General features: G+C 46.4%; 1 protein-coding gene across 1 annotated transcript; it reads right to left on the bottom strand.

The window, feature by feature from the left end:
- Window positions 1–5123: 5123 nt before the first annotated feature.
- LOC142452597 (HLA class II histocompatibility antigen, DP beta 1 chain-like) lies at window positions 5124–10598 on the bottom strand. The gene is made up of 5 exons (XM_075553845.1): window positions 10495–10598; window positions 8441–8733; window positions 6272–6553; window positions 5646–5722; window positions 5124–5192 (listed from the first exon to the last, which is right to left on the bottom strand). Exons 1-5 carry the CDS (start codon window positions 10596–10598, stop codon window positions 5124–5126), a joined length of 825 nt encoding a protein of 274 aa, XP_075409960.1.
- Window positions 10599–15560: the final 4962 nt, after the last annotated feature.

Raw genomic sequence — 15560 nt, 5'->3', positions numbered from 1 at the left:
AGGTTGGGTGTTGGAAACGAAGCTGGGGTTGGCGCGATAGAATTTTATTTTCTTTTTTTGTGTGTATAAGAAAGAGCTTTGATAGGGCAAGATATGACAAAATAACGATGTATAAATTACCAAGGGCACATGAGGGAGGGGGGAAAGAGGAGGGAGGGGAAAAAAAAAAAGAGGACCTGATGCAAGGGGCTTAAGTGGAGAGCAAATGCCTTGAGAATGATTGGGGCAGGGAATGTATGGATGTCCTTTATACAATTGATGTATGTATATGTATGCATTGTGATAAGAGTTGTATGAGTCCCTAATAAAATGTAAAAAAAGAAAAGAGGAGAAAAAATGATTAGGGCAAAGACTGTACAGATGTGCTTTATACAATTGATGTATGTATATGTATGAACTGTGATAAGAATTGTATGAGCCCCAATAAATTATTTAAAAAAAAAGAGCTTTATATACAAGAGCAATTGAATATTGAGAAAACATCCCAGCCCAGTCCAGATCAAGTCCATAAACCTGATATTAGCCATATGTCCAATAAAAATCTATAAAGTCTTCTTCATACTCACAGAACACATGCAATGACACTAAATGCAGGAAGATCACAGGCCAGTGGGTGGGAAGTCTTGTGGATCCAGTGGTGTTGTGAGCATCTCAGCCTGGCGGGTCCTTCATCTCCAAAACTCTGTCTGCCTCAGGGTAGCTCCATGTGGCTTCTCCTCAGAAATATCTTTCAGGGACTGAGCCTTGAAAGTAGAGTCTCCAAGGGAGTGAGCAGAGAGAGTCTCCTGCTTCCAAGGGGGGATACCAGAATTCCCAGAATCTTCAGGAAAAGGCCATGTCCACACAGAGACCTCATTGGTCATATCAAGATTGACAAGCTAGACTCCACCCCTACACTTTAAAAAAAAACATTTTATTAGGGGCTCATACAACTCTTATCACAATCCATGCATGCGTCAATTGTGTGAAGCACATTTGTACATTCACTGCCCTCATCATTCTCAAAACATTTGCCCTCCACTTAAGCCCCTGGCATCAGCTCCTCATTTTCCCCTCCCTCCCTGTTCCCCCTTCCCTCATGAACCCTTGATAATTTATAAATTGTTATTTTGTCATATCTTGCACTGTCTGACGTCTCCCTTCGCCCACTTTTCTGATAGAATTTTCAATGACTTCTTTATTGCTAAGACCTTTCTTCAATAACCCACGTGGTGACTATGCATCTGGACCTCACCGGCTGGACTACACAGGAATCAAACCGACTGCACCTGTCGGGAGAGATTCTCAGTATCATCCGCCCAAACAGCTGGTGGGTGACTGGAGCAGAATAGCAGAGATGACCTGGGAAATAGAGCATCCGGTGCTCAGACAGAAGCTGAAGTAGAAATGGAAGAGAACACAAACAAGCCCACCAGAGCCGAACCGGGATCATGAGTGTCTCCACCTGCTTTTCTCTCAGCAATGCACTTGATACACTGAGCACCCAGGGCGGACGAGCAGGCGAGCTGTGGGATGACCCGAGGCACATTAGCCACGGGAAAGCAAAAGGTCCAGAAGAGACAGGAAAAGAAAGAAAAGACCGCAGTGGATGTCAGAAGAGACTTTGAAACTTCTCTAGAATGTCGAGGAGCTGATGAGAATGAGGGAAATTATTAAAAAAACAAAACAAGAGCTGAACAGAAAATTTCAAAGGGCAGTTCCCAAAGATAAAGTAAAACAGTATAATGAAATGTGCAAAATCCTAGAGTTGGGAAACAACAACAAAGGGGAAAAAATGACCAAGCTCAGCATAGTTCAACCTGAAAGACCTGAAGTAAAAAAAAAAAAAATCAGCCTCTAGTTTCCATATTAAAGGATTCTTTGGGCAAAACTCTAGTGATACGGGAAGCTCCAAGAGGAGATGGGAGGAATACACTGAGTCTCTGTACCAAAAAGAACTGGCACCATATAACCGTTTCAATAGGTGGCATATGATCAGGAATCGATGGAATTGGAAAAGGAAGTCCAAACTGCACTTAAGTCACTAGCCAAAAACAAGGCTCTATGAATTGATGGGCACCAATGAAGCTATTTCACTAACCGATGTACTGGTGGGGGCCCTTGTGAATCTGTGCCAAGAAACGTGGAAGACAGCTACCTGGCCATCGGACTGGAAGAAATCCTTATTTATACCCGTGCCAAAGAAGAGGGACTAAACAGAAGGTGGAGCTCATGTAACGATGTCATTAATATCACACGCAAGTAACGTTGACAGAACTCCACGCTGGATTCAGAAGAAACACAGAACAAGGGGTATCATTGCTGATGTCACAGGGAGCGTGGTTTGACTCCTCTGCTTCTATGGGGCTTTGTTTTACTGCCTTCGTTTTGCTTGTTTGTTTGCTGGTTGGTTGGTTGCTATTGCTGGTGTAGCTGGTCCGATGGGGTTTCGATTTCGCCATCATACGAACGCGAAAGTAAACCTGAGTCATGCCAGCCCCACGGACAAGCAGATGGATTCTGGGCTCCCGCTTAACTCCAGCCCCAATCCAAGAACAGTTAGTTCTGCCAACAGGACCCTGCTTGATGCTCACCTTCATGAAATGATCACTAAAGATAAGGGTGCTACGGCAAAGTGTGATGAAGAGAGCAGGTGGTGCCCGGCTATCCATCAGAATAGTGTCTTGAAGGGTTGTATTCAAACAAGCAGCCATCTAAGCAGGGAGTCAACTAAGTCCACAAGGAAGAAGCACATCAGCTTGTGTGATCCGAAGATGACAATAGCAAATATGTTATTGTCAAATATGACCCAGGGAAAAGTAGCAGAGCCTACATTGTGAACACCACTGTGGAGGACAGTGGGGGCCCCAAACCCACCTGCAGAGCATCTGGTGGGATTAAGCCTCTGCCTGATCCCCTCTAGCCACAGGCCAGGGTCTCCAGCAGCTTTATTATCAGACAGATCTCATCCTAAACTTGATTATGCTGGATTGAACTTGCTACTTGGTCAGTTGACCTCCCTCTTGGCCCAACTAGAAATTGGTCTAGGTGCAAGTATTTCTTATTTTATCCATGACAAAAATTTCTTCTCTGGCTTTTAAAATACCGAGGGTGGTCTTTTCTGTCTTACTGATTATCTGTATTTTAATCTTTATATTATTATTTTATACTTACCACTTAATTTTATTTATGTTCTTGATTGTTTCTGTTGGGTTTCCCAGTGTGTGAAGCACAGAAGGAGAAGAGGGATAGAGATAATAACTGATGCAAGGCTTTATAGGGGAGGTAGAGGCGGGGGTCAGAGACAGGGAGGGTGAGTGGTTTGGGGGAGCAAACAATGCATGATGGTGAGGGAGCACAGGAACTGATTGTGATTACACAACTCATTTTAAAAGCAATTTAACCATTCAAAAAAAAAGAGAACATGCTCTAAAATTGATTGTGGTAATGACTGTATGATCCTTCTTGATATGATTGAACTCTTGCATTATAGGATATGCAGACGATGTGTCAATACATCTGTAAAAAAGAAAAAAAACCATAGAAACTGAAAAAGCTAGTGTCAGGGGCGCAGTTCAGTCAGGTTGCTGGAAACAGAAGTATGAGAAATACTTGCTCCATGGGACCTGTGCTCTTCAAGGTCACTGCAGGAGCCTTGCAGAGACGAAAAAGAAATACCACGCTTAGAGTTCACATTTCCCTTATATGTATTATATTTCTTTTTTATATCATTTTATTAGGGGCTCATACAACTCTTATCACAGTCCATAATACATCAGTTGTGTAAAGCACATTCGTACATTCATTGCCCTCATCATTCTCAAAACATTTGCTCTCCTAGATATATATATCTATGCTATATCTTTATATCTCTCTCTCTCTCTCTCTGTCTATCGACAAGAGGTTGAGTGTTGGCCTGGTGGAAAATGGAGGAGATTTTTTGGGCTATCCTTGACTTTGGAGCAAAATTCACACTCACTGCAATCAAGTGGAATTCCTACTCATAGACACCCTCTAGGGAGAACTGCGGGTCTCTGAGCCCACCACTCTTCACGGGAGTAGAAAGCTTCATCTTTCTCCTACGGAGCAGCTGGAGGTTTCGAACTGCTGACCTTGTGGTTAGCAGCCCAACACATACCCACTATGCCACCAGGAATCCTCTTTTTATAACACCGAGATTTAATAAATGCCCCCCCCCCAAATTATGGCGCAATAAATGACTGATATTCCCACCAAGGATGAAGAGAGGAGATTACCACGTATTGGTTGAAGCCCTTGCTTTCTGAATTGAAAGGAAAAAGGAGCGTTTCAAGATTGAGCGGGAAGGAGTAGCAAATCACACACACAGCATCCTGTCTCTAGGTGCCTGGGAATCACCCAGGCCTCAGTTTGTAGACAGGACCCCCGGGAGCGTATCTGTGGAACCCGCGCCTGTGGCGAGCACTGGGTGTGCACCTTTGCAGGAGCTCCGCCCGGGGCTAGGAGCCATGGGATGATCTCTAAATTGTGCCTCCCGCCCCACCCAATTCAAGTACCTAGGAGTACTCTGTAAAGTTCATCCTGGCTTAACACCCCCTCCCACCCCACCCACCCATTAAATTTTTTTTTTACTGGGGGCTCGTACAACTCTTATCCGAATCCACACATCAATTGAATCAGGCGCGTTTGTACATACGTTGCCCTCATTCTCTTGTAGACATTTACTTTCTACTGAGCCCTTGGTGTCAGCTCTTTCCCCCCCTTCCCTTCCCTCCCACCCTCATAGCCCCGATAGATTGTACATTGTTATTATTGTCATCTCTCACCCGGACCGCTGGCTCCTTCCCCCATGTTTCCTGTTGTCCTTCCCCCTGTATGGTTGTACGTTGATCATTGCGATCGGTTCCCCCTTTCTCCCCTCCTCTCCCCCTCTTCCCCTTCTACTTCTGGTATCACAGTTGCCACTCGTGTTCCTGGATTCTGTGTGCCGTGAGTTCCCATCTCTTTCTGTACCTGTGTACATGTTCCGGTCTAGTCTGAATTGAGAAGCCGGCACTGGGGTCATGGTAGTGGGGGGTGGGGAAGACTCAAGGAATCAGAGGACCAGACGTGCCAGCAGGGAGGCAATCAGCAGGGATGCCTTCCTCCGCTCTTGTCCTGCCGCCTCACTCAGGCCTGTTTGTGGGCCTTCGGGTGTCATTCTGAGTCTTCTCTGGTGCCTCCTTGGACTTGCGCTGAGGGCAGGGAACCTCATCTGTGTCGCCCTCTCCCCAGCTTGCTAAGATTCTGTGTCGATCATGCTTGAAGAAGCACATTCGTAGAAACTGGTCGATGGCACCTCACCTTCAAGCAGTGCTCAGGACAAGGGCCGTGCTTGCTATAACTCAGATATGCTTCTGATGAGCCTACCACCGGCTTAGGAAAGCACCCTGCAGACCGGGGACCAGGAATCTCAGGTATCTGCTGGGCCATGAGTTCAGCCTGGACAGCTTCGTCCCCCCAGGGCCGTCTGTGCCTGACCAGAATCCGGTTTCAGTGGCCCTTGGGCTCCGAGGCTTTGCTTTGCTACCTCAGCTTCTTCGTCACAAGAGAAGAGGTTAGTGAGACGGAGCAAAGGCACAGAAGAGCGCCCTGTCCAAAGGTTTCCTACCTCGCTGGCTTCTGACACGATGGAGAAGGAAGCTCACTATAAGAAAGATGAGCCCCAACACAAAGCCCCCAACTCTGGTCAGCATCTTGCTCTGTGCAGAATCAGACTGGGCCTCTGGGGAAACCGACCCATGGTCAGTGATGAGCCCCCCCCCCCCACCACCTTATCTGAGATCTGCTGACTGTGGAGAGAAAAGGGAGAGACCAACACCAGGTGTGACCCAGTGGGGAGGAGCAGGTGTGACAAAACACCCCAGCGGCATGGGCCTCAGGGCCACACCTTCCCAAGGATGTAAGTGCTGATAACAGCAGCTGCCTTGCAGATGAGCCCGTTAGACTCAGACTCGCAGGCTGAAGGGAGCCGCTGGTTCTCATGACTGAGGGCTGGCGGGTGAGGGCTGGGGTTGTGGGGAAGGTTAGTGCCTTCATCAATTTTCTGACAGGGAGAGCTTCCTCAGGGTCCCGGGTGAGGGATCAACACCCACCAGAACCAACAGCTCTCTCCTGCTTTTACCTTCGGACCTCAGCCACGGGGGCTGCTTGGAAAGCCACAGGACAGGTGTTGCCCAATATGTAGTGACAGGACACACTGTGAGGGGACCCTGCTCTGAAGCCTGTAAGGCAACCGGGGTGGGAGTGGGGGTGGCATCAGGGAGTCACTCACTCCATTCCATGGTGACAGGACTGTCCAGACTGGAGTGGTCCACGTGGCAGACATAGATGTCCCCCTGTTGGGGGACGATTTCCAGCATCACCAGCATCTGGAAGGGCCAGTCTTCATTATGAATGAGTTCTGTGGATAGAACCTCAGCGGTTTCCTCCTGGTGGTTTCGGAGCCAGCAGGCTTGAATGGTGCTTGGATAGAAACCTGTGATGTGGCAGACAAGGAGGCTGTGGTGCTGCAAGGTGCCCATCTTGGAGGGGGAGATGTTCATCTTGGGCGGGACTAGGAGTGAGCAAAGAACCTGGTCGCCACAGCCGAGGGAGCTCACCAGTGGGCTCGCGATCTACTTTGCGGAGTTGATTTCTAGATGTTGAGGACGCAAAGGGCACCCGGGCACGTGTTTGGAGAGAGAAGCCAGGGGATGGGGTAAGCCAAACAGGGTTTGTTCCAAGAAGGACCTGTCCTACGTCACAAAGAACCAAAATGGCCAGGACAAGGTCAAGGTCAAAGTCAGCACTCCATGGCATTTTTACCAGAAACCTTTAACTTACAAACCAAGAATATTCCTTGGTTGTGACCGAGTCAGTTCAGTCTCACGGTGACCCTGTGGGGCAGAGTAGAACAGCCCTGTAAAGGCTTGAAGCCTGGAATCTCTAGGAGAGCGGGCTGCCACATCTTCCTCTCGCCAGTGGCTTTGAACCTCAGACCTTTCAGTGACCAGCTGAGTGCTTAACCATGGTGCCACCAGGGCTTCTAAGTATTATTTGGACAGCATTGGCGGTTTTCCGTCTTGTTGAACTTTGCTGTTATTGCTGGGGATTGAGGTCTTTTGGACGCAGATTGCCAGGCCTTACTTAGGCGGCACTTCTGCGTGGGCTCGACCTGGCAGCACTTCAGTGAGTAGTAGCGCAGCCATTAACCATTTGTGACGTGGTGGGATGCCAGATAGATAAATAAACACGTGATAGATATACAGGTGGACAGAGCAGAATGACAGACACTTGTATACTGCTGACCCATTGCTGTTGAGTGAGTACTGACTCACAGTGACCCGACAGGACAGTGTAAAACTGTCTCATAGGGTTTTAAGGCTGTAGTCTACCCCCACCCCTTTATTTATTTTTAACAGTGTTTTTTAATCATTTTTTTAGGGGCTCATACAACTCTTATCACAATCCATACATAGATCAATTGTGTAAAGCGCATTTGTACATTCATTGCCCTCATCATTCTCAAAACATCTGCTCTCCACTTAAGCCCCTGACATCAGCTCCTCATTTCCCCCCTTCCTCACCGCTCCACCCTCCCTCATGAACCCTTGATAATTTATAAATTATTATTATTTTGTCATATATTGCACTGTCCAACATCTCCCTTTACCCACTTTTCTGTTGCCCGTCCCCCAAGGAGGAGGTCACATGTAGAGCCTTGTAATTGGTTCTCCCTTTCCAACCCACCCTTCCTCTACCCTCCCAGTATTGCCACTCACACCACTGGTCCTGAAGGGATCATCCGCCCTGGATTCCCTGTGTTTCCAGTTGCTATCTGTACCAGTGCACATCCTCTGGTCTAGCCAGATTTGTAAGGTACAATTGGGATTATGATAGTGGGGGAGGAGGAAGCATTTAGGAGCTAGAGGAAAGTTGTATGCTTCATCGTTGCTACATCGCACCCTGACAAGGCTGTAGTCTTTATGGGAGTAGACCGGCCCGTTGACCATAGGGTTTGAACCCCAGACCTTTGCGTCAGCAACCGAGAGCTTAACCACTGGGCCACTAGGGCCCCTCATGTTATCTGGACAGCAAGCATCCAATAAGCTATGCAGTTATTGGACTTATGTCTGCACAGCCCTTCCATGTGTCTGTTTGCAAACAGAATAGTCAGGCAACAGCATTCCTTGGATCAGATGGCTGTCTGCTTTAAAAAGAAGCAATGAGGTTGCTCGATGGCCTCCTCATTCATCCTAAATGCCTCCTCATGCCCCACATACCATCCCCACCTGCAAATTATAGCAAGACTCTTTCCCAAGCGGTCTGGACCCTTTTTTCATCTCAAAGCACGCAACCTTGGACGTGCTGAGGCTCAGAGGCCGGGCAGAGACTGTTTTCCTCTGCTGCCTGAGCCCAGACTCCCAGAGTCGAGACCCTCACCCCTGCGATTCAGGTGAACCCCTTGTCCAGCTCTGGTTGTGTATGCACGCCAAGTCCACGGCATGTGGCCTCAGCTCCAGGAACTTCTTTCGGATGTTCCGGTTCTTGACCGCTGGCTGGGCCAGCTCAGTCACAGCCTGAAGCAGCCCCACGTGGCTGTGAAATTGGATGTACTCTTCTCTGTTGTAAATGTTGCGCTCCAAGAAGAAGTCAGCATTCGCATCTCCTCGGCACACGTAAAGCTCTGTGGAGAGTAAGGGGTCAGAGCTGGCTGGCCAGGCGATGCCCTGATGCCCACACTCCTGGGACCACCTGCCAACAAGGGGCCCTGAGTTGAGTGATCATTTCCTCTGGGCCTCTCTCCTCAGTCCAGTAGGGCAGCCAGTAACAGACCTTAGGGAAACACTCCTGTCCTCCAACCAGAGAGGGAGTTCTGACCCAGGGCAACTCTCTCTCTGGGTCTTAGAATGTGACCCAAATAAAACATTATTTATATCACGTTCTCTGTGTCCCTCCTGCCCCCTCGTTTCTCTCTTCCTACCTGTCTTTTTGTTGCTTTCTCTCAATTAATCAACAAATCAGTCCAGTACTCTTGGTTACTACTGACATAAAGATAATTGGAAAATTGTCCCCACATCTGTCACTTTCCATCCATATACATTGTTCTGATAGCCGGTCATGTGTTCTTGAATAGATCAGATTTCCTACCTGGTCCACAGTTGGTTTTACTCAATTCATAGGAGACTTAACTAAACAATCGCTGGTGTCTTTTCCAACCCTTCCCAAGAAGAAAGTCCTGTCACCTGACCCAGCATTTCTACAACGTGGGAGACAGCTCAACGGATTTGCTAAGGTACGTATGGGGGCAGATTGGGAGTGACTCTGGGCGCAATAATCTTTGGGAAACCGGAGAGTTTCCAGCAATCAATCCGTGTGATCGTCTCTGGCAGAGATGTCGATGTGCACCACAGGATGCTCCACGGCCATTGACACAGCCTGGTGAGGACGCTGCGTGGGCAGCTCTTGGAAAGACTGGGCGGAGTGAAAAACAGGAACGCCCCGCATCTGAGGACAAGGCTACGTGGAGTTAGATGCCATCCTCTCGGTTCTGATCCACAAGAACTCCATGCACACAGCAGCACGAAGTACTGCCATCCTCACCCGTGTTCCCATGCCGGAGCCCACTGATCTGCCACGGAGTAGCTCCGCCTCCTGAGGAGCCTTCTTCTCTTTGCTGCCCTCTCCTTTACCAAGCACGGCGTCCTCTCTCCTTCCAACATGCCGGAAGTGTGTAAGACAAAGTCTCTCCATCCTCGCCTTGCAGGAACGCTCTGGCCACCTCCTTCCAAGACAGATTTGTTTGTCCTTTCGGCCCTCCGTATTGCTGTCCATGTCTTCTCCAGCATCATCACAATTCAAATGCATGGATTCCTCTCCGGTCTTCCTTAGGAAGCGTCCAACTTGGACATGCATCGCACGACTGAAAATACCACGGTGTATCTAAAACGGACTGGGGTGATGATTGTACAAGCCTTCTTCGTGTGCTTGAACTATTCAGTTGCATGGTATGTGAATTCTATGCCAATAAAATGGAATAAAAGAAAAGACCGTGGCTCGAGTCAAGTGCATCTTGGTACTCAGAGTAATATCCGTGCTTTTCATTAAAGAGGTGTGCGCGGCAGATTTATCCATGGAAACATGGCTTTTGGTCTTGCGACTGTGATTTCCATGAGCATTGGTTGTGGATCCAAGCAAGATTAAATCCTTGACAATGCCCATTTCCCCTCCATTTTTCATGATGCCACCTGCTGGTCCAGCTGCGAGGGGTTGGGTCTTCTCTGCAATGAGTTGTCATCCACACTGAAGGCTGCCTCCTTGACCTTCCCCTGCCAGTGCTCCACGTCTTCTTCGCTGTCAACAACCACGGCTGTGCCATCTGCACGTTACAGGTTGCTAACAAACCACCCTCTAATCCTGATGCCCAATTCTCCTTCATATAATCTAGCTTCTCTGATGATTTGCTCAGCGCACAGACTGAATAAATACGGTTGGTGGGTGAACCCTGACACATACCTCTCCCTACTGACAGAAGGATTCCCTGCTTCCGTCAGCACAACCACCTCTTGGTCCTTGTACAATTTCCACATGAGCACCATGCAGTGCTCCGGAATTCCCATTCTTCTCAAAGCCTTCCTCATTTCTGATCCCCACAGCTGAATACCTTGGCAGAGGCAATGAAACACAAGTAACACCTTTCTGGTGTTCTCCCATTTCAGCCAAGATCCATTTGACATCAGCAATGATGTCCCTTGTTCCACATCCTCTTCTGAATGTGGCCTGGACCCCTGGCGGCTCCCGTGCCTGTACTGCTGCAACAACTGTTGGATGAGCGTCAGCAGCTTTACTTGCATGCGATGTCAGTGCCATTGTTCTGTAATGTGAGCATTCTGTTGGGTCAGCGCTCAGTGATGTTGACCATGCTATGTTGGAACAGTAAATATGAAATGTGCATTTCATGAGAACACGCATGAGCCAAAAGATGTAGAATCGCTAAAATTCAGTGGGTATGCCTTGCTACATGAGCCTGAATCTCGTGACAAGGGTCACATGGGGGAAACAGATGTTTTTCCCACATCAGTCTTACTCACTATGCTTGAATAACTTAAGGCTAGTTACTCCTTTCTTCCTAACTGTGCAGGACATCTAGACTAAGTCTCAGTGAAGACTTGTGTTCACATACATAGAGTGGGCAGATAATTACTCTGAAATGGCTGGCTACCCGGAACCTCATGGGTGTCCCAGGTTTTGTTGACAGTCTTTAAATTTGCCAACTAGAGTCCCTAATAAAATGTAAAAAAAGAAAAGAGGAGACAAAAATGATTAGGGCAAAGACTGTACAGATGTGCTTTATACAATTGATGTATGTATATGTATGAACTGTAATAAGAATTGTATGAGCCCCTAATAAATTGTTAAAATTAAAAAAAATTGCCAACTAGTCTCTGGAATTCAAAAACGTATCACCAATAAAAATTCCAGATCCAATGTATCTCACAACTCGACAGATGACAGAAAACATGACCATTATCTCGCAATGCAGATACAAATCTGCTCACTGCCATCAAGTCAATTCTGACTCATCAAGAACCTGTAGGAGAGGGTAGGACTGCTTCCTGTGGGTGTCTGAGACTGTCACTCTTTTTAAAAAATCATTTTATTGGGAGCCCGTACAGCTCTTATCACAATCCATCCATCCACCCATCCATTGTGTCAAGCACATTTGTACATTTGTTGCCATTGTTATTTTCAAAACATTTTCTTTCTACTTGAACCCTTGATATCAGCTCCTCATTTTCCCCTCTCCACCCTCCTTCCCTCATGAACCTTTGATAATTGATGAATTATTATTATTTTGTTATGTCTTACACCAACCATTGTCTCCCTTCACCCACTTTTCTATTGTCCATCCCCCTGGGAAGGGTTAGATGTTGATCACTGTGATTGGTTTCCCCTTTGGAACTGTAACTCTTTATGAGTTTGTAACTCTTTATGAGATGCAGAAAGCCTTTGGACCGGCTGGTGGTTTTGAACTTTGGACCTGGAGGATAGCCACTCAACACATAACCACTATGCTGCCAGGGCAAAGAAAGCTGATGGTGCCCGGCTATCAAAAGAGATAGCGTCTGGAGTCTTAAAGGCTTGAAGGTAAACAAGCGGCTATCTAGCAGGGTAGCAACAAAGCCCACATGGAAGAAGCACACCAGCCTGTGTGATCATGAGGTGTCGAAGGGATCAGGTATCAGGCATCATCAGAACAGAAAATGTTATCATAGTGAATGAGGGGGGGGAGTGCAGAGTGGAGACCCAAAGCCTATCTGTAGGCCACTGGAGATCCCCTTACACCATCAGCTTTCTTCACCACATTTGCTCATGCACCCATTTATCTTCAGCGATCTTATCATGTAGGCAAGCACACAATGATATGATTTATCTTTCTTTGATGCCTGATAACTGATCCCTTTGGCACCTCGTGATCACACAGGCTGGTGTGCTTCTTCCCTGTGGGCTTTGAGACAAACACTTTAAAGGGTAGTTATTGAGCTGATTTTTAACCCTCTCAGGACAATGCGAACAATTGTGAGGGGCGTTTCATTGAAAGTAAAACCACTCAGGTGCTCCCCTGACGGGCAGTTTAGAGTTTTAATTAGATGCAAACACACATCTACATATATATATAATATATTTAAATATATTAATTAAAAACCATTAATTCCCTTCTGAAAGTGAGAAAATACAAACAGTTGCCAGAAAAAAAAAACAATAAACAAAGTAAAGAAAAACTCCTTTTACGAGTTCAACTTACACTTCAGTGGAAGCAAAGGTTAATTACCCATTCAAAAACATCCTGGTTCCCAAACGTCTGGGTGAAACTGCTTCAAGTCCTCAACAAACACACAGAGCTCAACAGGTCTTCTATTTTAACCACACTGCAGAGCAGATAAAACTTTAGAAAGGCAAAATATCTTCCCAGGCAACATCAAAAGAACAGTACAAAAGAATTAAACCAGGAGAACTGAAAACCGAACCAGACTTTTTCTGTATAAGCTGTTTAAAACTGTTATTTATTTTTACAATAAAAACAAAGGCTTAAACTTTTGCCAAGGGCCCTGGCAGATTAGATTAATATTCATTCGGTCTGTCCACACCCCAGGTTTGTGGATAAAACTACTCTATGTTCTTTTAAAAAAATACCACACAAAGGTTTTAAATTTATAAAACAAAAAACGCTTGGTCCTGATTAAAATTCATTTACTTTTAGCCAACTGCCAGTAGAAAGCACAAAAATAACAACCCCCAAAAATGTTTGTCCAGATGTCCAGTCGACCAGGTCTGTGGCTGCGAGGCTAACAACCAGCAGCCCAGTCACCAGGAGGGAGGAAAGGGAAATTATATATATATATATAAAATATGCAGGAGAGACATAAAGACAGGATTGTGATAAGAGTTGTATGAGCCCCTAATAAAATTATTTTTAAAAAGGAAAGAAACGTAAATACACTCACAAAGAGGACAATAATTAGCCTGACCAAGTTACACATAGAGACAAACAGTCATGGCTGGCCAAACCTGAGTACCAGACTCAGTAAGTGTCTGAAAGACAAGCTGCCGACCTAACAAGTCACTGAACTTGTCTTCATTTCGACAAGCTCATAAACCAGTTTCCAATTCAAGGCACCAGACTTTAAGTGACGGCCTGAAAAGACAAGCGGCCAGCTGAACAAGATACCAGACTCCTCAGCCAGCATCCTGGTGAGGAGGAGCTGGGAAGAGTTCAGCCCACGTCCTGTCCCTTTCCCAAGTCAACCAGAAGACCGCTCCCACAGTGAAACTTACCTCCGGAGGAACAGAAGACTCAGGCCGAATCCCAACATTTCAGCGTCCCCCGGCAGCTGCTCAACTGGGAAGGAAGGTAGGAGTCCCGGCACTGGTGAAACCGGCCACCTCCCCTGGAGGTCCCAGACGTCCAGGAGCAGCTGCCGGGCAGAGGCAGAATCTCTGGACAGAATCTAACCAGACTGCTAGAATCTAAGAGATTCTTTGATTACAGTCCTGAGGCCACAGCTCAGTCCATCTTTTTCAGAGGAAAAACTCATTTATCCTTTGTCTAAGACTTAAGCAAGCGTGAACAGCAGCAGAAAGCAACATTAGTGTTACTATTCTTCAGGGTTAGGGAGCATTACAGCGCACAGCATTGATTGTAACATTCTGGTCACTTCAAGAAGAGCAAGCAAGCAGTACAAGATACATTCCTTATCGTAAAAGAAACAATGCCGAATTTGACTACATCACCCTGGATACAACAAGATTAACTACACCGTTAGCATTACAACATCAAAGGGAACAATATTGAATCAGAACAAACGATCTATTGAAGAATCATCAGAAATAAACATAGTGTCCATGGGAACTTGGGAGGGCATGCTAAAATAAATCACCAGCAGAGATTTTCCCATAAGGGGAGGGAGACGGGTGGGTCAACCAGCAGTCGACTTTCTGAGATGGAAGGGAGGAAGGGGCAAGTTACTTAGCAGCTGACAAAAACGGTGTTTCTTTTACTAGTCTGCCTCAGCCGTTTCAAGTAAGGCAAACTATGGCTTCCTGTGCAGGGAATGACATATTTAAGAACAATGGGGTCCCCGTCATCTTCAAAAGAACTATCCTGAAGTACAACACTGTGATAGAATATTATCGGTATGACTACAAAGAAGGCCAATTAATACTATTATTCACATTTATCCCCCAACCACTAAAGCCAGTGATGAAGAAGTTTCATCCGCTGAAATTTTCATCAGTCTGAAATTGATCAGACATGCAGTTACAATGCATTGATAATTACTGATGATTGCAATGTGGACGTTGGAAGCAATAAAGAAGAATTGATAGTTGGGAGAGAGGGTCTTGGTGATAGAAACAAAGCTGAGATCACATGATGAAATTTTGCAAGACCAACGACTTCTTCATTGCAAACACCTTTCCCAACAATATAAATGGAAGCCTAGGAAGAGTTGGTGTCTTTGAATTCTGGCATTGGCAAAGGATAGTGATTATACCATGAACCGCCAGAATGTACAAATCTGCCTTGGGGAAATCATAACCAGAATATTCATCAGAAGTAAAAATGGGGATACTTCATCTCACGCACTCTGGGCATGTTATGGGGGGATGACAAATTTCTGGAGGGCGACGTGGCGCTGGGCAGAGGGGTGGGTCAGTACAAAGGCGGAAGAGCCTCAGTGAGGTGGCTGCAACAGGGAATTCAACCTGTCAGTGTGAAGGTGGAGCGGGGCGGGCAGCGTCCCACTCTGTCGGACATCGGGTACAGCGTCCCACTCTGTTATACATCGGGTAACTGCGACTGGGACTGACTAGCAGCACCTACAGCGACAGTCATAAAATGTTCTGCCCTTATTTTTATTATTTGTGTTTTCTTATTTAATTTTTCTACTCTCCATTTCTATCCTCTTTCTTTAAATTTTCAGCACACCTTTTCACCATCTTTTTTCCCCTGTACCACATTTATTGAGGACTTAACAGTTTCTTTGAGGCACGACTTTTTAATGTACTTTAATTAATTAATT

The sequence above is a fragment of the Tenrec ecaudatus genome, chromosome 7 (assembly GCF_050624435.1).
Source record: "Tenrec ecaudatus isolate mTenEca1 chromosome 7, mTenEca1.hap1, whole genome shotgun sequence".
NCBI lineage: Eukaryota > Metazoa > Chordata > Mammalia > Afrosoricida > Tenrecidae > Tenrec > Tenrec ecaudatus.
The sequence above is the reverse complement of the archived record's forward strand: the minus strand, read 5'-3'. Positions and strand labels throughout refer to the sequence as shown.

Excerpts from the sequence above, each read along its gene's own strand:
- LOC142452597 (XM_075553845.1), bottom strand. The coding sequence starts at position 10,598 with ATGGGAATTCCGGAGCACTGCATGGTGCTCATGTGGAAATTGTACAAG. Across the intron at positions 8,734-10,494 it reads CCTTCTGTCAGTAGGGAGAG|GTGGTCCCAGGAGTGTGGGC; the intron begins GTATGTGTCAGG and ends CCTTGTTGGCAG. Across the intron at positions 5,723-6,271 it reads TCCTGTCACCATGGAATGGA|AGGCCCAGTCTGATTCTGCA; the intron begins GTGAGTGACTCC and ends CGGTTTCCCCAG.